At 46.1% G+C, this 20,162-nt stretch overlaps 1 protein-coding gene and 1 non-coding gene across 2 annotated transcripts in view; both read right to left on the reverse strand.

Moving 5' to 3' along the window:
- The window catches only part of LOC121273409 (protein piccolo-like), a 66,152-nt gene extending 46,581 nt beyond the window's left edge, over window positions 1-19,571 (reverse strand). Inside the window, exon 1 of the mRNA XM_041180592.1 lies at window positions 19,456-19,571. Within this exon, the coding sequence (XP_041036526.1) occupies window positions 19,456-19,571 (116 nt within the window). The remainder of the gene's footprint in view (window positions 1-19,455) is intronic.
- LOC121273410 lies at window positions 12,272-12,373 on the reverse strand. Its single transcript, XR_005942017.1, has one exon. It is a non-coding gene; the product is annotated as a U6 spliceosomal RNA (small nuclear RNA).
- Window positions 19,572-20,162: the final 591 nt, after the last annotated feature.

Genomic DNA, 20,162 nt, shown 5'->3' on the forward strand with positions numbered 1-20,162 from the left:
CTGCATTCTTTAATGGACTTTCGTCTCTCTCTCTCTCTTTCTCCATGCTCTTTAATGGATTTTCATCTCTCTTTCTGCGCTTATTAATGCAATTTTGTCTCTCTCTCTCCATGCTGTTTAATGCTCTCTCGTCTCCTTCTTCACGCTCTTTAATGGGCTCTCATCTCTTGTCTCTCCACGCTATTTGATGCTCTCTTATCTCCCTCTCTGTGCTCTTTAATGGTCTTTTGTCCCTCTTTCTGCGCTCTTTAATACTCTATCATCTCGCTCTGCACTTTTTAATGGACTCTAGTCTCTCTTGCTGCGCTCGTTAATGAAATTTTGTCTCTCTCTCCACACTCTTTAATGTCTTCTTCAGTGTCTCTCTGTGCTCCTTAATGGTCCCTTGTCTCTCTCTCCACGTTCTTTAATGGTCTCTTGTCTCTCCCTCCGCGATCTTTAATGAACTTTCGTCTCTCTCTCTGTGCTCTTTAATGGACTTTCGCCTGTCTTGCTGCACTCTTTAATGGAATCTCCTCTTATTCTCCACATTCTTTAATGGACTTTGATCTCTCTCTTTATGCTCTTTAATGCTCTCTCTATTTATGCTCTTTAATGCTCTTTTGTCTCTCTCTCTCTCTACGTGCTTTAATGCTCTCTCATCTCTCTTTCCATGCTCTTTAATGCTCCCTTGACCCTCTCTCCATGCTCTTTAATGCCTTCTCGACTTTCTCTCTCCACGCTCTTTAATGGATACTCATCTCCCTCTCCACGCTCCTTAATTGGCCCCCGTCTCTCTCCATGCTCTTTAATGGATCCTCATCTCTCTCTCTAAACTCTTTAATGAACTCTCACCTCTTTCTTCTCACTCTTTAATGGACTCTTATCTCTCTCTCCATGTGCTTTAATGCAATCTCGTCTCTCTCCCTCCACACTCTTTAATGGTTCCTCGTCTCTCTCTCTGACTCTTTAATGCTCTCTCATCTCTCTCTCCAATCTCTTTAATGTGCTCATCTCTCTCTATCCATGCTTTTTAATGGACTCTTTTCTGTCTCGCCACACTCTTTAATAGTCTCGTGTCTCTCTCTCTCTCTCCGTGCTCTTTAATGGTCTTTCATCTCTCTCTCTCTGCGTTCTTTAATGTCCTCTCATCTGTCTCTCCACGCTCTATAATGAACTTATGTCTCTCTCTCCACGCTCTTTAATGTACACTCAACTTCCTCTCCGTGCTCCTTAATTGAGTCTCATCTCTCTCTCCATACTCTTTAATGGACCCTCATCTCTCTCTCTCTCCCCGCTCTTAAATGGACTCTCGTCTCTCTCTCTCCCCCCGCTCTTTAATGGACTTTTGTCTCTCTCACTGCTCTTTAACGGACTCTTGTCTCTCTCTCTCTCTCCATGCTCTTCAATGCTCTCTCCTCTCTCTCTCCACGTTCTTTAATGGACTATCGTCTCTCTCTCCGCATGCTTTAATGGACTCTCATCTCATTCTCCACGTTCTTTAATGGACTTTGATCTCTCTCTCTCTGTGCTCTTAATGGTCTTTCATTTTCCTCTCAGCATGCTTTAATGGCCTTTCGTCTCTCTCTCTCTCCATGCTCTTTAATGGGCTCTCGTCTCTCTCCGGACTCTTTAATAGTCCCTTGTCTCTCTCTCTACGCTCTTTAATGGTCTCTTGTCTTTCTCTCTCTCTGCACGCTTTAATGGTCTCTCATCTTTGTCTCTGCGCTATTTAATGGACTTTCATCTCTCTCTCTTCACACACTTAAATGGACTTTTGTCTCACTCTCCATGCTCTTTAATGGTCCCTTGTCTCTCCCTCTTCGCACTCTTTAATGGGTTCTCACCTCTTTCTCTCTCTCCATGCTCTTTAATGGACTCTCATCTCTCTCTCCTCAGTCTTTATGGATCTTTCTTCTCTCTCTTCGTTCTCTTTAATGGATCCTCATTTCTCTCTCTGTGCTCTTTAATTGTCTTTTGTAACTCTCTCTGTGCTCTTTAATGGCTTCTCATCTCTCTCCGTACTCTGTCATGGTCTTTCGTCTGTCTCTCCACATTTTTAAAGGATGTGAGGCAACCCGCCTCCACCACCCTCCCAGGCAACGCATTCCAGACCATCATCACCATCTGGGTAAAAAAGTTTTTCCTCACATCCCCCATAAACATCCTGCCCCTCACCTTGAACTTGTGTTCCCTCATGACTGACCTTCAACTGAGGGGAACAAGGTCTGCTCCCTATCCACCCTGTCCATGCCTCTCATAATCTTGTACACCTCGATCAGGTCACCCCTCACTCTTCTCTACTCCAACGAAAACCACTCAAGTCTATCCAACCTTTCTTCATAACTTAAATGTTTATCCAAGGCAACATCCTGGTGAACCTCCTCTGCACCCCCTCCAGTTCCATCACATTCTTCCTATAATGTGGCGACCAGAACTGCACACAGTACTCCAACTGTGGCCTCACCAAGGTTCTATACAGCTCCAACATGACCTCCCTACTTTTGTAATCGGTGTCTCGATTGATAAAGGCAAGTGTCCCAAATGCCTTTTTCATCACCCCACTAACATGCCCCTTTGCCTTCAGAGATCTATGGACACACATGCCAAAGTCCCTTTGTTCCTCAGAACTTCCTAGTGTCATGCCGTTCATTGAATACTTCCTTGTCAAATTATTCCTTTCAAAGTGTATCACTTCACACTTTTCAGGGTTAAATTCCATCTGCCACTTATCTGCCCATTTGACCATCCCGTCTATATCTTCCTGTAGCCCAAGACACTCAACCTCACTGTTAACCACCCGGCCAAACTTTGTGTCATCCACAAACTTACTAATCCTACACCCCACATAGTCATCTATGTCGTTTATATAAATGATGAATAATAGGGGACCCAGTACAGATCCCTGTGGTATTCCACTGAACACTGGCTTCCAGTCACTAAAGCATCCTTCTGTCATCACTGTCTGTCTCCTACAACTAAGCCAATTCTGAATCTACCTCATCAAATTACGCTGTATCCCATGTGCATTTCCCTTCTTTATAAGTCTCCCATGTGGGACCTTGTCAAAGACTTTGCTGAAATCCATATAAACTACATCAACTGCACTACCCTCATCTACACACCTGGTCACCTCCTCAACAAATTCAGTCAAATTTGTTAGGCATGACCTCCCTCTGACAAAGCCATGCTGACTATCCCTGATCAAACCTTGCCTCTCCAAGTGGAGATAGATTCTCTCCTTCAGAATTTTCTCCAATAGTTTCCCTACCACTGACGTGAGACTCACTGGTCTGTAGTTCCCTGGCTTATCTCTAGGTCCCTTGTGGGACCTTATCAAAAGCCTTGCTGAAGCCCAAGTAGACTACATCAAATGCATTGCCCTCATCTACACACCTGGTCACCTCTTTGAAAAATTCAATCAAATTGGTCAAACATGACGTCTCCTAAACAAAACCATATAGACTGTCCTTGATTAATCCCTGCTTCTCCAAGTGTTGATTAATTCTGTCCCTCAGAATTTCTTCCAATAGTTTCCCCACCACTGAGGTTAGGCTGATGGGCCTGTAGTTCCCTGGTTTATCCCTTCCTCCCTTCTTGAATAACGGTATCACATTGGCTGTCCTCCAGTCCTCTGGCACCTCTCCTGTGGCCAGGCAGGTATTGAAAATTATTGCCAGCGCCCCTGCTATCTCCTCCCTTGCCTCATTCAACAGCCTGAGATACGTTTCATCTGGGCCTGGAGATTTATCTACTTTTAAGCCAGTCAGACCACTTAGAACCTCTTCCCTTTCTATGCTAATTTCTTTAATTATATCACAGTCCTTCTGCCTGATTTTCATACCCATGTCGTCCCTCTCACTTGTGAACACTGACACAAAGTATTCATTTAGAACCCTACCTACATCTTCCGGCTCCACACACAAATTACCACTATGGTCCTTAATGGGCCTGACTCTTTCCCTAGTTACCCTCTTACTCTTAATGTACTCGTAAAATAACTATGGTTTTTCCTTTATTTTACCTGCCAATGTTTTTTCATGCTCCCTTTTTGCTCTCCAAATTTCCTTTTTAAGTTCCCCCCTACACATCCTATACTCCTCCAGTTCCCCTCTACACAGTTCCCCCTACACATCCTATGCTCCTCCGACACATCCTATACTCCTCCAGTTCCCCCCTACACAGTTCCCCCCTACACATCCTATACTCCTCCAGTTCCCCTCTACACAGTTCCCCCTACGCATCCTATGCTCCTCCTACACATCCTATACTCCTCCAGTTCCCCTCTACACAGTTCCCCCTACACATCCTATGCTCCTCCTACACATCCTATACTCCTCCAGTTCCCCCCTACACAGTTCCCCCCTACACATCCTATACTCCTCCAGTTCCCCCCTACACAGTTCCCCCCTACACATTCTATACTCCTCCAGGGCTTCCGCTCTTTTGAGCCCTCAGCACCTGCCACCCTTTTTCTCTTTATCCAATCCTGTATATCCCTCGACATCCAGGGTTCCCTGGATTTGTTGGTCCTACCCTTTGGCTTTACTAGAATATGTTGGCCCTGTACTCTCCCTATTTCCCTCCTGAATGAGTCCCACTGCTCTGATGCAGATTTACCTAAAAGTAGCTGCCCCCAGTCCACTCTGGCTAAATCATATCTGATCTTATTAAAATTGGTCTTCCCCCAATTTAGAACTCTGATTTCTGGCCCATCCTTGTCCTTTTCCATAACAAACTTGAATCTAACAGAGTTATGATCACTGTTTGCAAAATGTTCCCCCACTGATACCTCTACCAAATGCCCAGCTTCATTTCCTAAAATTAAGTCCAGGACCATCCCCTCCCTTGTAGATCATTCTATGTACTGGCTTAAAAAGCTCTCCTGGATGCATTTTAAGAATTCCATTCCCTCCAAAACTATCACACTATGACTAACCCAATTAATGTTGGGGAAGTTTCGCTTGCACACAAACAGGGGAGAGAGCTCATCCTGAGTGAGACACAGCCAGAGTGAGTGTGGGTATTGGCAATTTGGTGCACAGTGGGAATTCAGTGCAGAGGGGAAGAGGTGCTCTTTGCATTTTTTCTTTGCTATCCAACATCTTAAATCTTCAGAGAGTGGTCTTGCCCTGCTGCAGCAGGAGAGGCTACAAGGGAAGGGAATGACTGGTAAGTAGTGGGTAAGGTTGGGTAAGTATTTACTACTTTTACCACTTATAATTTAAGGTTTTTTTATGGTTTATAGTTTGTAAATTCTATAGTAATGAGGATCAGGAAAGAAGGGCTCTACCATAATTGATTTAAAAAGTTTAATTTAAAGGGATAAGCCATGGCAGGAGAGCTCAAAGCCATGGTGTGCTTCTCGTGCTCCATGTGGGAAGCCGGGAACACTTCCAGCCCGGGACCAGCATGTGTGCAGGAAGTGTGTCCAGCTGCAGCTCCTGGAAGCTGGAGTTTCACAGCTGGAACGGCGGCTGGGGACACTGTGGAGCATCTGCGAGTCTGAGAGCATCGTGGATAGCACATTTAGAGAGGTGATCACACCGCAGCTGAAGAGACTTGAGGAAAGAAGGGAATGGGTGACCATAAGGCAGTCCAAGAGAAACAGGCAGGTAGTTCAGGAGTCCCCTGGGTCCCACTCGCAAATCAGTATTCCGTTTTGGAGGCTGATGAGGGCACTGGTTCCCCCAGGGAGTGTGGACAGAGCCAAGCTTCTGGCACTATAAGCAGCCTGTCTGTACAGGAGGGGAGGAAGAGCAATAGTAATAGGGGATTCTATAGTCAGGGGAACACATAGGTGCTACTGTAGCCGTCAAAATGACTTCAGGATGGTACGTTGCCTCCCTGATTCCAGGGTCTGGGATATCACTGAACGGCTGCAGGGTGTCCTGAAAGGGGAGGGTAATAAGGCAGAGATCATGGTACATGTTGGTACCAATGACATAGGTAGAAAGAGGGATGAGGTCTTGCATCAAGAATTCAGGGAGTTAGGCAGTAGACTAAAAAGCAAGACCTCTTGGGTTGTAATCTCTGGATTACTCCCAGTGCCACGTGCTAGCGAGCTCAGAAATAGGAGAATAGCGCAGATGAATATGTGGTTTAAGAGTTGGTGCAGGAGGGACGGTTTTAGATTCCTGGATCACTGGGACCGTTTCTGGGGAAGGTGGGATCTGTACAGTGGGACGGTCTACATCTGAACCAGAGCGGGACTAACATCCTTATGGGCGGGTTTGCTAGTGCTGTTGGGAGGAGTTTAAACTAATTCGGCAGGGGGAGGGGACACAGAATGTTAGCAGATTAGGGACACATCATCATACAGTAAAACAATCAAGTCAGAGGAAATACAGTTGCATCAAATTTCAAGGGAGTAAGGCAAGACTGGATGGCCTTTGCTTTAATGCCAGGAGTATTACAGGTAAAACGGATGAGTTAAGGGTGAGGATTGACATGTGGAATTGTGATATAGTAGCCATTACTGAGATGTGGTTGAGGGAGGGGTAAGATTGGCAGCTCAACATTCCAGGATATAGAATCTTCAGGCGAGACAGAGGAGGGGGTAAAAGAGGAAGAGGCATTGCATTATTAGTTACGGAGTCAGTTACTGCAGTAAGGAGAGATGATATCTTGGAGGGGGCATCCTTGGCCTGCTGCAATGTTCCAGTGAAGCTCAATGCAAACTGGAGGAACAGCACCTCATCTTCCGACTAGGCACTTTACAGCCTTCCGGACTGAATATTGAGTTCAACAATTTTAGATCATGAACTCTCTGCTCTATCCCCACCCCCTTTCCAATCCCCCTTTTTTCCAATATAGATTTTTCTTTTCCCACCTATTTTCATTATTTTTAAATGTATTTCCATCCATTGTTTTATCTCTACCTTTTAGCCTATTTCGATTCCTTCACCCCACCCCACCCCCACTAGGTCTATCTGTACCTTGCTCGTCCTGCTTTCTACCCTTAATGTCACCTATTATCACATTCCTTAGATAATATCACCACTGTCAACACCTCTTTGTCCTTTTGTCTATGACATCTTTTGCTATCTCCACCTATCATTGGCCCTCTATCCAGCTCTACTTGTTCCACCCCCCCCCCCTTAAACCAGCTTATATTTCACCTCTTTTCTTTTTTTCCTTAGTTCTGTTGAAGAGTCTTACGGACTCGAAACGTTAATTGTGTTCCTCTCCGCAGATGCTGTCAGACCTGCTGAGTTTTTCCAGGTATTTTTATTTTTGTACCGAATGAAGCTTTGTGGGTAGAGTTTAGGAATAAAAAAGGGGCAGCCACATTGTTAAGTGTTTATCATAGACCCCGCAGATAGTCAATGGGAAATTGAGGAGCAAATATGCAGAGGTGTGTAAAAACATTAACAATAGGGTAATTATATTAGGTGATTTCAACTTTCCCAATATTAATTGGGACAGACATAGTGTTAAGGGCTTGGATGGAGTGGAGTTCTTGAAATATGTACAGCAGAACATTTTAGATCAAAATGTAGAGGGTCCAACAAGGTACGGCGCATTGCTGGACCTAATTCTGGGGCATGAAGCCGGACAGGTGGCTGAGGTGGTGGTGGGGGAGCACTTTAGCGATAGCGACCACAACATGGTACAGTTTAAGTTTGGCATGGACAAAGAAATCGAAATGCAAAAAATGTTTTGGATTTGGTGAGAGTGGATTTTAGTAAAATAAGGCAGGATCTGGCCAAGGTAGACTGGGAACAGGTACTTGTGGGGAAATCTACAGAGGAGCAGTGTGGGGGGGTTGGAGGTGGGGGGGGTTCTCAAAAAGGAAATGGGGAGGGTAGAGGCTCAACATGTTCCCTCTAGGGTGAGAGGAAGGAGTAACAAGCCCAGAGAACCATGGATGACCAGAGATATTCACGTTATGATGAGGAGGAAAAGAGAAGCTTTTAGCAGGTACAAGGGAAGCAAATCAGCGGAGGCATTAGTGGAGTACAGAAGGTGCAGGGTGGAGCTTTAAAAAGCTGTTAGGAGAGCAAAGGGGGGATATGAGAAAGCTCTGGCTGGTAAAAGTTTGGAAAATCCCAAAATAGTCTATATCAATGGGAAGAGGATAACCAGGGAAAGGGTACAGTCCATAAGGGACCAAGCAGGCAATCTATGGGTGGAGCCAGAGGACATCACTAGAGTGTTAAATGAATACTTCACATCCATCTTCACCCAAGAGAATTAGGATGAAGGTATCAAACTTGGGGAGAGAGGCTGCGAGGTTCTTAAGCAAATTGATATAGGGAGTGACAAGGTATTGGAGATGTTTGAGAGGCTCAAAAGTGGACAAATCTCTGGGTCTGGATGATTTGTGTCCCAGACAGTTAAGGAGGCAAGGGAGGAGATCGCAGGGGCTCTGACCCAAATTTTTAATTCCTCTCTGGCCACGGGGGAGGTGCCAGAGGACTGGAGAACAGCTAATGTGGTTCTCCTATTTAAGAAGGATTGTAGAGAGAAGCCAGGGAACTACAGATCAGTGAGTCTCACATCAGTGGTAGGGAAACTATTGGAGAAAATTCTGAAGGAGAGAATCTATCAACACTTGGAGAGGCAAGGTTTAATCAGGAATAATCAGCATGGCTTTGTCAGAGGGAGGTCGTGCCTAACAAATGTGATTAACTTTGTTGAGGAGGTGACCAGGTGTGTAGATGAGGGTAATGCAGTTGATGTAGTTTATATGGATTTCAGCAAAGCCTTTGACAAGGTCCCACATGGGAGACTTATAAAGAAGGCAAATGCACATGGGATACAGGGTAATTTGATGAGGTGGATTCAAAATTGGCTTAGTTGTAGGAGACGTAGGGTGATGACAGAAGAATGCTTTAGTGACTGGAAGCGTGTGTCCAGTGGCATACCACAGGGATCTGTGCTGTGCTGGGTACCCTATTTGTCATTTATTTAAACAACATAGATGACTATGTGGGGGGTAGGATTAGTAAGTTTGTGGATGAGACAAAGATTGGCCAGGTGGTTAACAGTGAGGTTGAGTGTCTTGGGCTACAGGAAGATATAAATGGGATGGTCAAATGGGCAGATGGAATTTAACCTGAAAAGTCTTGGGTGATACACTTTGGAAGGAGTAATTTGACAAGGAAGTATTCAATGAATGGCATGACACTAGGAAGTTCTGAGGAACAACGGGAACTTGGAGTGTGTGTCCACAGATCTCTGAAGGCAGAGGGGCATGTTAGTGTGGTGGTGAAAAAGGCATTTGGGACACTTGCCTTTATCAATCGAGGCATAGATTAGAAAAGTAGGGAAATCATGTTGGAGTTGTATAGAACTTTAGTGAGGCCACAGCTGGAGTACTGTGTACAGTTCTGGTCGCCACATTGGAGGCAGGATGTGATGGAACTAGAGGGGGTGCAGAGGAGATTCACCAGGATGTTGCCTGGGATGAAACATTTAAGTTTTGAAGAGAGGTTGGATAGACTTGGGTTGTTTTCGTTGGAGCAGAGAAGACTGAGGGGGCAACCTGATCGAGGTGTACAAGATTATGAGGGGCATGCACAGGGTGGATAAGGAGCAGTTGTTCCCCTTAGTTGAAGGGTCAGTCACAAGGGGACATAAGTTCAAGGTGAGAGGCAGGAGGTTTAGGGGAGATGTGAGGAAAAATTTTTTTACCCAGAGGGTGGTGACAGTCTGGAATGCACTGCCTGGGAGGGTGGTGGAGGCGGGTTGCCTCACATCCTTTAAAAAGCACCTGGATGAGCACTTGGCATGTCATAACATTCAAGGCTATGGGCCAAGAGCTGGTAAATGGGATTAGGTAGGTAGGTCAGGTGTATCTCACATGTCAGTACAAGCTCAATGGGCTGAAGGGCCCCTTCTGCAGCGTGTGATTCTGTAATTCTGTGAAGCTGAAATCCCCCTGCTATTGTTACCCTATTATATTTACACTTCCCTGAAATTTGCCTACATATCTGCTCTTTTATTCCACTCTGACTATTTTGAGGCCTATAGTACACTCCCAGCAATGTGATTGCTCCTTTTTTGTTTTTAAGTTCTACCCATATGGCCTCATTTGAGGAGCCTTCTAAGATGTCATCCCTCCTTACTGCTGTAATTGATTCTTTGATCAATATTGCAATACCCCCTCCTCTTCTACCTCCTTCCCTGTCTCGCCTGAAGACCCTATACGCTGGAATATTGAGATGCCAATCCTGCCCATCTCTCAACCATGTCACTGTGACAGCAATGACATCATATTTCCATGTTTTAATTTGTGCCCTCAACTCATCTGCCTTATTTGTCAGACTCCTTGCATTAAAATAAATATCATCCAACCTTGCCAAACTCCGTTGTGCCTTAACTGGCCTTTGATTTCTATGCCTTCCAGACTCACTTGGTCTCTCTTCTAATTTTGGCTGTGCATCTCCCCGTGCTGAACCTCCTCTCAGGATCCCATCCCCCTGCCAAGTTAGTTTAAACCTTCCCCAACAGCACTAGCAAACCTCCCCGCAAGGATATTGGTCCCATTCTGGTTCAGGTGCCATCTGTTCACCTTGTACAGGTCCCACCGCCCCAGAAACAATCCCAATGTTCCAGAAATCTAAAGCCCTCCCTCTTGCACCATCTATCCAGTCACGCATTCATCTGGACAAACCTCCTATTCCTATACTCACCAGCATGTGGCACCAGAAGTAATCCAGAGATTACTACCTTTGAGGTCCTGTTTATTAATCTGCTTTTTAGCTCCTTAAATTCTGCTTGCAGGACTTCATCCCTCTTTCTACCTATGTCGTTGGTACCAGTATGTACCATGATCTCTGTCTGTTTGCCCTCCCCCTTTAGAATGCCCTGCAGCCGTTCAGTGACATCCTTGACCCTGGCACCAGGGAGGCAACATACCATCCTGGAGTCATGTCTACGGCCGCAGAAACGCCTGTCTGTTCCCCTTACTATTGAGTCTCCTACCACTATTGCTCTTCCCCTCTTTTTCCTGCCCCCCCCAGTGCAGCTGAGCCACTCACAGTGCCATGAGCGTGGCTGCACTCCCCAGAGGAACCGTCACTCTCACCATTTTCAAACACAGAGAAATGGTTCTCGAGCGAGATGCACCCTGGGGATTTCCTGTCTACCTGCCTGACACCTTTCTGCTGAATGATGGTCACCCATTCCCTCTCTGTCTGCACTTCCATAAGCTGTGGGGTGACCACGTCTAAAAATGTGCTATCCACAAAACTGTCAGCCTCACGGATACACCTCAGTGCCTCCAGCTGCCGCTCAAGCACCAAAACTCAGAGCTCAAGTAGCTGCAGCTGGTGGCACTTCCTGCACACGTGGTCAGTCAGAGTACAAGAAGGGTCTAGGACTTCCAACATGTTGCAGGCGGTACTTAACACGGGACTGAGCTGCCCTGCCATGCCTCTAGTTGAAAAAAATCTCTTACGTTAAGTTAAATACTGTAAAAAAAAAAGTTAAATTGTTTATGTACTTTAAATAAAAATCTAGAACTATTACCCTTCCTTAGCTTAATCTATTTTAAACTGGAGAAAAAACTGGAGAAAAACATTTACCCACTACTCACCAATCAGCTCTCACCTTTGTGCCAACATCACCTTTTGAAGCTTCTCCACACTCGTGCTGTTTCTGAGCTCTATGTCGCTCTCTCACGCTGTCTTGTGATGTCACTCTTGTTATTTTCAACAAGAATTGACTGCAGGACACTCTTCCCAGACTGCTTCACTGCGATGCTGACTGCAGGACACTCTTCCCAGACTGCTTCACCGCGATGCTGACTGCAGTATGCTCTTCCCAGACTGCTTCACCATGATGCAAATTGTGGGACACTCTTCCTAGACTGCTTCACCATGATGCAAATTGCAGGACACTCTTCCTAGACTGCTTCACCGCGATGCTGACTGCAGGACGCTCTTCCCGGACTGCTTCACCATGATGCTGACTGCAGTACGCTCTTCCCAGATGGCTTCACCATGATGCAAATTGTGGGACACTCTTCCCAGACTGCTTCACCATGATGCAAATTTCAGGACACTCTTCCCAGACTGCTTCACAGCGTTGCAGACTGCGGGACACTCTTCCCAGACTGCTTCACCATGATGCAGACTGCGGGACACTCTTCCCAGACTGCTTCACCGCGATGCAGACTGCGGGACATTCTTCCCAGACTGCTTCACCGCGATGCAGACTGCAGGACACTCTTCCTAGACTGCTTCACCGTGATGCTGACTACAGGATGCTCTTCCTAGACTGCTTCACCATGATGCAAACTGCAGGAGACTCTTCCCAGACTGCTTCACCATGATGCTGACTGCAGGACACTCAATATTTCACGAATTTGCAAGTCATCCTACAGCAGGGGACATGCTAATCTTCTTTATATCTTTGCAATTTTTTTAAATATATCTGCTGCCAAAGTGAGCTTTTTAATGGCTTCTCATCTCTCTCTATCTCTCTCTCCATGCCCTTTAATGCTCTCTTGTCTCTCTCTCCGTGCTCTTTAATGGAATCTCATCTCTCCCTGCGCGCTCTTTAATGGACTTTCGCCACTCTCTCTGTGCTCTTTAACAGTCTCTCGTCCCTTTCATCTCTCTCTCTGTGCTCTCTGCACTCTTTAATCGACTCTTGTCTCTCTCTCCGCGTTCTTTAATGTACTGTTGTCTCTCTCTCTGCACTCTCTGCATTCTTAAATTGACTCTTGTCTCTCTCTCCACACTCTTTAATGGACTCTTGTTCCCTCTTCATGCTCCTTAATTGACTTTCGTTTCTCTCTCTGCGCTCTTTAATGATTTCTCATCTCTCTCTCCGTGCTCTTTAATGTACTTTCGTCTCTCTCTTCGCGCTCTCTGCACTCTTTAATTGCCTCTCGACTCTCTCTCTCCGCGCTTTTAATGGAATCTCATCTCCCTGTCTCTCTCTCCATGCTCTTTAATGGTCTCGTTTCTCTCTCTTCCCTCACTCTTTAATGTTAGCTCATCTATCCCCCGCACTCTTTAATGGTCTCTCCATGCTCTTTGTTCATGACCATTCATACTAGCTGGTCTCCTAATGACTCTCCAATTTCCAGAGCCTGTCCTCTGTCCTTGGTTGGATGGAGAGCCCACTCATTGGCTACAAATTGGCAGTATAGGTTTGGGACCCCCACCCCAACCCTATAAGTTTGGGACCCCCACCCCAACCCTGTAGGTTTGGTACACCCACCCTAACCCAAAAGGCAAAATCATGTCCCAAATATCTGATAAGGAGGAACTTGATACTTATTACCATGCATCAAGTGTGGATAAAGTGGATTATGGTCAACACAGGCATATGGGAGCAGCAAATTTTAATTCGATTTTCTAACTCAGTGGATTAACTGGTAGTAAAGTACCTATTTGAGAAATTTGGAATTGTGTTTCATAGAATAAATAATCTTACACACTCTGAGTTAGTCTTACCTAAAGGCAAGGCTCGGTTATAATTTGAACATTAGGAAATAGGCAAGCCAAGAAAATGGAACAGAATTTCTTAACTAGGAGTGTCCCAGAGTCAACACCTCCTATATCTGGATGCTTTATTTTCCCAGCATGCAGAGAATGTTTGATAAACTGAAACATTTGTCAAGAAAGTGTCGATTTTGATTTTCACAATGTTGTAAACAGTTGACAGGGGAGTCAGCAGCCTGATTTTGAAAATCAAAAGGTGTAAAATGAGCTTCTGAATCTCTGTCACCAATTTTACATTCATGAAAGACAAAATCCACCCCAAAAACTTGTTAACCAGCTCTCTTGTCATGCACTTTATAAATGGAGCTGCAGTTTTCATTTTAGAAGAGTTGGGTGACAGTAGTTTCCACTTTTTTATTAAACATAAACAACAAATGAAAATGGAGGAGTTTGGAATCAAGATGTGATATTTTGTTAAGCAATATGTTTAAGATTACACTGTACAAGAAAACAAAATTCAAATACTTAGTCTTTCATTAATCTCACCATATTGATCTGCCTGGTTTTGGCTCAGTTTTTAAATTTGGTTTCACAGTACACACAACACAAAAGCTGACATTGTTGTGCATATATATATATATTAATACATATGTATAGAGGTCATGTGCGTATCCAATGATAAGAGGATGTTTAAAATTTGGACAGGAAGTGCTCAATTTATAACCTGCTACTAGAAAAGCAAACAAATGCTCTTCACACATTAATGATCCTATAATTTCAGACATTGACTCATCTGCTATTGTCCTGCACGCCTTACAGAAGGAGTAGTGAAGCTTTTCTGTCTTTGTGGGCCACAGTAGGAGCCCACAGACCAATAAAAATATCACAACATGGGGTGTTAGCAAACCTTTGGGTTCTGCTTTAGCATGTAGTCATCAATTAGATTACAGTACTAAGAATAGCCTTTTCCAAATCCCCAGGCACACAACATAAAAAAAACATTGTTTGCAATATTTTGTAAATAGACTTGCAAGATTGGGGAAGTAAATTTGACCCATGGGCTTTAGTTTGTATATCTCAGCTGTACAAAATTCAAAACTAAGGGGGTATAAAGTCAAAATGAATTGTCAGATTTCATCTGGTGTGTACTGCACATGCACATTTGATAACTTAATATATATATATATACATCAGGTAGGTAGAAAAGGTTCCATTTTTTTCCTTTGTTAATTACCCAATTGTATGCTGACTCATGGCAATATGGCCTCTGAGAATGTTCAGCTATTCAAAAGGAAACAATGCTATATTTTCAGGTACGGCCAGCTTGCAAGGTTTCTAAATAGAATTCTTCATTTAAGAATACATCATAACATCGAAGACACAATGGTATGTTGACAATATAATTACTGCTCTGAGCATTGTTTTATTTATGTTCAAAATTTCTCCATATTAGCCAATTTACAAAAACCTGAAGGCCATGTGATCTGATGGAAGCTGGGTTGTGGTCTGGTTTGTCTGAAACAAGCACTGGGTTGTGGTCTGGTTTGACTGAAACAAGCACTGGGTTGTGGTCTGGTTTGACTGAAACAAGCACTGGGTTGTGGTCTGGTTTGACTGAAACAAGCACTGGGTTGTGGTCTGGTTTGACTGAAACAAGCACTGGGTTGTGGTCTGGTTTGATTGAAACAAACACTGGGTTGTGGTCTGGTTTGACTGAAACAAGCATGTTTTCATGGATTTATATTTATAGCCAGGTGTATATTTCCATGTGTCTCTCCCACAGGCCAAAACCTGAGGTAGCATAAAATATGGGTAACTAAGGTCAAAAATTGGAAATGCATTATTGCATTGCTTCATTATCACAAAAGCTGAATACGTTCTAACTATCCTGAAACAGAGTCAGATTGTGCTCCGGAAGTGACTAACTTTAGAGTGCATTCTTATTTTGAAGCAATTATCAAGAAAGTTATTGGTTAGTAAAGCAAATGATGTTTGTTATGCCACAGAGCCTGATACAAATGTGCAAAGATATTCAGCTCTAAAGTCAGTCCGCCCAGGCTTTGTTAGTATAACTTGCACAAAAGTCTGCTCAGCAGAAATTACAAGCAGAAGGAAAAAGCAAACACTACCTTGCATTCTGGACAACCATAACTTGGCTGAAAACGCCCAAAGGTTGAGGGGAGAGCAGAAGAAATAGAAAATAAAGAGAATGCACAAAGGCAAAGACAAATCAGCATGAGATAGAGAGTAAAGCTGAGCATGTGAACTAATTCATATTAAAAACATAGGAAGGGGAGGGGAGAAGAAATAGCTACTTGGATTAGAACAGGAAAACAAACAGCTAATGTAACATGAAACAGACAGTTACCAGCTTTCTCTCTTGGATTAAGCAGAAGCCTGAACACTAATTAAAATTAATATTTATGTAATGAAACAGGACAAGAGCAAAAACAAAATCAGCATTTTTAATCATGTTTTTAGTGGAATTAATATAGGAACATTTTTATTTCTTTCCTCCATATTGGCCTGAGTGAGATTCTAGAGAATGCAAGTCTGACTCTACACTGCTTTATCAGAAGAAGTGAAAGTGAGAACATTGTCCAGTCTCGCCCTCACTTAATGGCCCATATTGTGGAATTTCACTAATCAAAACAAATATCCAGGTTTCCCTAAATAGTTAGATGTTCGGAAAAATATTTAAGTTTTTGTTCATTTTAGATTCCAAATGGACTTTTCACTTGTAAAATATGTAATGCTGTTGATAGATATTAGGTTAAGTTATTTTATGAAATAAAAAAATGGAAAGTGCTGGAAAAACTCAGCAGGTCTGGCAGCATTTGCAGAGAGAGAAACAGAGTTAATGGGCAGAATTTTCCCACTGGTGTGCAAGGCCGGGCCCTACACGTCCGTGTGTAAAGCGATGCGCAGTGATGTTGGGCAAGTGTCCCAGCATCACTGCGTGCCATCACGATATTTCATTGGGTGGGTGTGCAATGTTCTCTGCTGCGCGTCCACCATTCATTAACGGGCTACTTAAGGCCCTTGACTCACCAATCGATTACCACTTTTCGGCGCTCATGCAATCTTTGGGTTGGCGCAACGGGCAGGCGGGTAGGACACATTTGTATTAACCTCATCCACGGGCAGGATAAGAGGGCTCAGTGGGGTCATGAGTGTGCTCTGTCAAGTATTGATTTTTCAACGTTACTGATACTTGCCTGTCTGATCTGTAATCATTCAAAACACATCCCAGCTCTTTGGTCTGGACTCTTAACCCTCAGGTCCGCAGTCTGCAGTGAGGAATCTTTTCTTGGCCTGCAAGTTTCAGGAAGCCTTCCCTTAGCCTGGGAATGGGAGCTGAACTCTCCACTGGAGGCAGCTCCTCTGAGGAGGAAGGGAGGGCTAGAAGCAGGAGGAGGCCAGGAGTCCACATTCAGCCTCCAGGGGAGCATCTTTGGGAGGACAGGTGCAGGCACAAGGGGCGTAGGGCCAAGAGGCTGTCCAAGGTGGAAGGGTCCGCAGAAGACACCACTATCCTGCTGCCAGGGTATACAGCGGCAAAGCAGCTACCTCAATATGATTGAGGCTCCATCTCTCAAGGGAGACAGTCAACTCTATCTGTCAGATGATTGGGCCTGAGACCTCCTCTAACTGTGGGTGGACACCTCATGCCAGCGGCTCTAAAGGTCACAGCTTCCCTCAACTTCTATGCCTCTGGCTCCTTCCAGGGATTGGTGGGTGATCTTTGCAAAGTCTCCCAATCAGCTGTCCATACTTGTGTCAAGCAGGTTACGGACGCTCTGTTCAGATGGGCATTGACCTTCAGCCACTTCCGCTGCGACCAGGCCAGCCAGACACAGCGAGCCAGAGGCTTCGTGGCCATTGCTGGCTTCCCCCATGTCCAGGGTGCTATAGACTGTACACATGTGGCTATCAAGGCACCAGCAGGTGAGCCCGGTGCCTTCGTCAACAGGAAGGGCTTCCACTCCATGAACGTGTAGATAGTGTGTGACCACAGGATGCTGATTCTACAAGTCTGTGCAAGGTACCCAGGCAGCTCCCACGACACCTACATCCTCAGACACTCCCAGGTGCCGGGGCTCTTCAGTGCTCCAGCCCGGCTGGATGGATGGCTGCTGGGTGACAAGGGCTATCCCCTCAGAAGGTGGCTCATGATGCATCTCCACCATCCAAGAACAGAGGCTGAGCAGCTGTACAATAGGAGCCAGGGCACCACGAGGGCTGTGGTGGAGAGAGCCATCAGTCTTCTCAAGATGCTCTTCCGATGCCTGGACCACTCAGGGGGTGCACTCCTGTACCCCCGAGATCGTGTCTCGGTGATAGTGGTTGCATGCTGCGCTCTCCACAATCTTGCGCTGGAAAGGGGTAACGCAGTGGACGATGAAGATATAGACACAGTGGCTGCAGCTGCACATGATGAGTCCAGCAGTGAGTCTGAGGATGAGCACACACAGGGAAATGCTAAGGGGGTAGACGCTAACCCGGGCATACTCCAGGGAGGCAGGGACACCTGGGAGGCTTTAATCCAATGAACCTTCAACTAGCACAACACAGATGGACCACCAGGACAAGCCTGAGCTGTAGGTTTCATACTCGATACCTAAGTGCCAAATCTTCCAGGTTAGGAACAGTAACTAAGAGCCTTGTTAATAAAAATGAATGTCCCACAAAGCATTCCGAACATTTTTTGGAAACCACACACATGCAGAAGAAAAGAGGCACCCTCAGCCATGGTCACGTGTCTGAATTTACTATCACAGGCAAAGAAACTTAATGAAACAAAATGACAAGGGGTTCCAAATCAAAGCAAATCATAAAGACCTCATCTCGGGCCAACACAAAAGCACCAGTGATAAACCCGTGGTGTGCCTGAGGTGCCTTATGTTTACATTTCCGGGTGCTACGTCTTGGTGCTGACCCCTCGCTGGGAGTGGTATCTGAGCTAGATGCTGACTCTGCTGTCCTGTTGACCTCGATGACCTTGCGATCGTCCTCTGGCCCGTGGAGCCTGTGCTGGCCCCGCCTGGGAGGGAGCAGCCAGTTCCACAGCTGGCACCTTCCCAGTTGTTGCAGCCACACCGGATGATACAGTCACTGGGAGAGGGGCGGAGGAGCTGCCGCCTTCATCCGGAGCACCCTGAGAGGAGCCCACAGAGACGACAGGCAGCTGCTGCACCGACGTGAGTTCACTTTTTGACCTCCCTGCTCACTGTGGATGGATGGGCACCGAGCTGGGAAACTTGGTGCCCGCACCATCTCCCACACTGGCACTGACCAGCTGAGGTCAATGCCGATGTGAGGGCTTGCTGGTCAGAGCGCATCCCCAGGAAGCCCTGATGGGTCTCCTGGAGGAGCCTCTCCATGAGAGTCACCACTCTCTCCATGGAGGACGCATGGCACTCGGACATGAGGCTTATTGCTTCGGCGATCGTCCACATAGGCCCCTCCAACACGGAGACCAAGCCAAGCATAGCCTCATGTATCTCCCCCAGATCCTTCCGCACACCCAGTCACAATTCCTGCACTTGCTGCATCGCGGACAACTCCAGAGGCAAATCATCAGGCACCGACTGAGCATGTGCCTGGTCCCCTGCAGCCCTCTGACTGCTGGCACCATGGGCACTCTCTGTCTTTGCCAACTCCTCCAGTGAGTGTGAAGTGCCCTCACCGCTGTGCCCCAGGACACTAGCCGATGTTCTAACTCCCCCAGGTACTAGTATCTGCGCTGGTGCCTGCCTGGTAGGGATGGTGTGACGCTGGTGAGACTTCAGGGCCCTCAGGTGTGAGAGGGGGGTCTCTGCTGCTCCTCCTCCCGGCCCTGCTCTGCTGATGCTGAAAGGAAGAACAAAGACATTGGATCAGTTAATGTGGAGACAATGTCAATGTGTATCCCTGTCCCCCGGATCATTATGGGCTCATCCTTCCATAAACAATGGTCAAGCCATGTTGCAAAATTAAATCACTGAACATTCAGCACTGCCATGGCTGCTGGGAGGACAATGGTGACCTCACCGCTGGGCATAAATACCTGGCTCTGGCACCCCAGCCTCACCGACACCAGGGGACCTGGGTGCATAGCACCTCTCCAGATCCAGGGGCCTCCTGCTCAAACCGGTTGAGAGTGGCTAACTGCACATGGCTGCCTCCGGTCCTCACCCGCTCTGCCATGTTATGAACATTCGTCTCCTGAAAATGAGAGAAGCGCATTGATTTGTACAAATTATACATGGACTCTCTTCGCGAACGGCCCACTCCAACCAGAGTGGGACATTGCAGGGCTCCAGAGCCTCCTCACCTCGCTGCTGCCGAACACTCACACAGAGATGCTGGGCCTATTCCCCCAGCCCCCCACCCCCTTGGCCAAATGCTGCCTCCATCACATTAGGCACCACACAGTCTAACCTTCCATAACAAGGAGGCACAAGCACTTGGAGCACAGAGGACAGCAGATCGATCGGTGCCAACGCCACCTTGAAGCTCCCCTCCCAGCATCTCATCACCCTGACTTTGACATGTCCTGGAGTTCCAGCTCTGTGCCCTGGTGCAGCTCCTCCAGGTTACCCCTGAAACAGTCATGTGGGTCTCAGTGTACCACATGCTGCAGGGGCAGAACCCATCTCATCACCACCCTCTCAGGGTGACCTCAGATGGGCAATATCTGCTGGCCCACCCAGCAAAGGACACATGCCATCAATGATTCAATGGAGTCACTAGACACAGGCTTTGGGAAAGCCGACCTGCTGGGTTAAGTGGCCAAAT

This window comes from Carcharodon carcharias (genome assembly GCF_017639515.1).
Source record: "Carcharodon carcharias isolate sCarCar2 chromosome 13 unlocalized genomic scaffold, sCarCar2.pri SUPER_13_unloc_6, whole genome shotgun sequence".
Classification (NCBI taxonomy): domain Eukaryota; kingdom Metazoa; phylum Chordata; class Chondrichthyes; order Lamniformes; family Lamnidae; genus Carcharodon; species Carcharodon carcharias.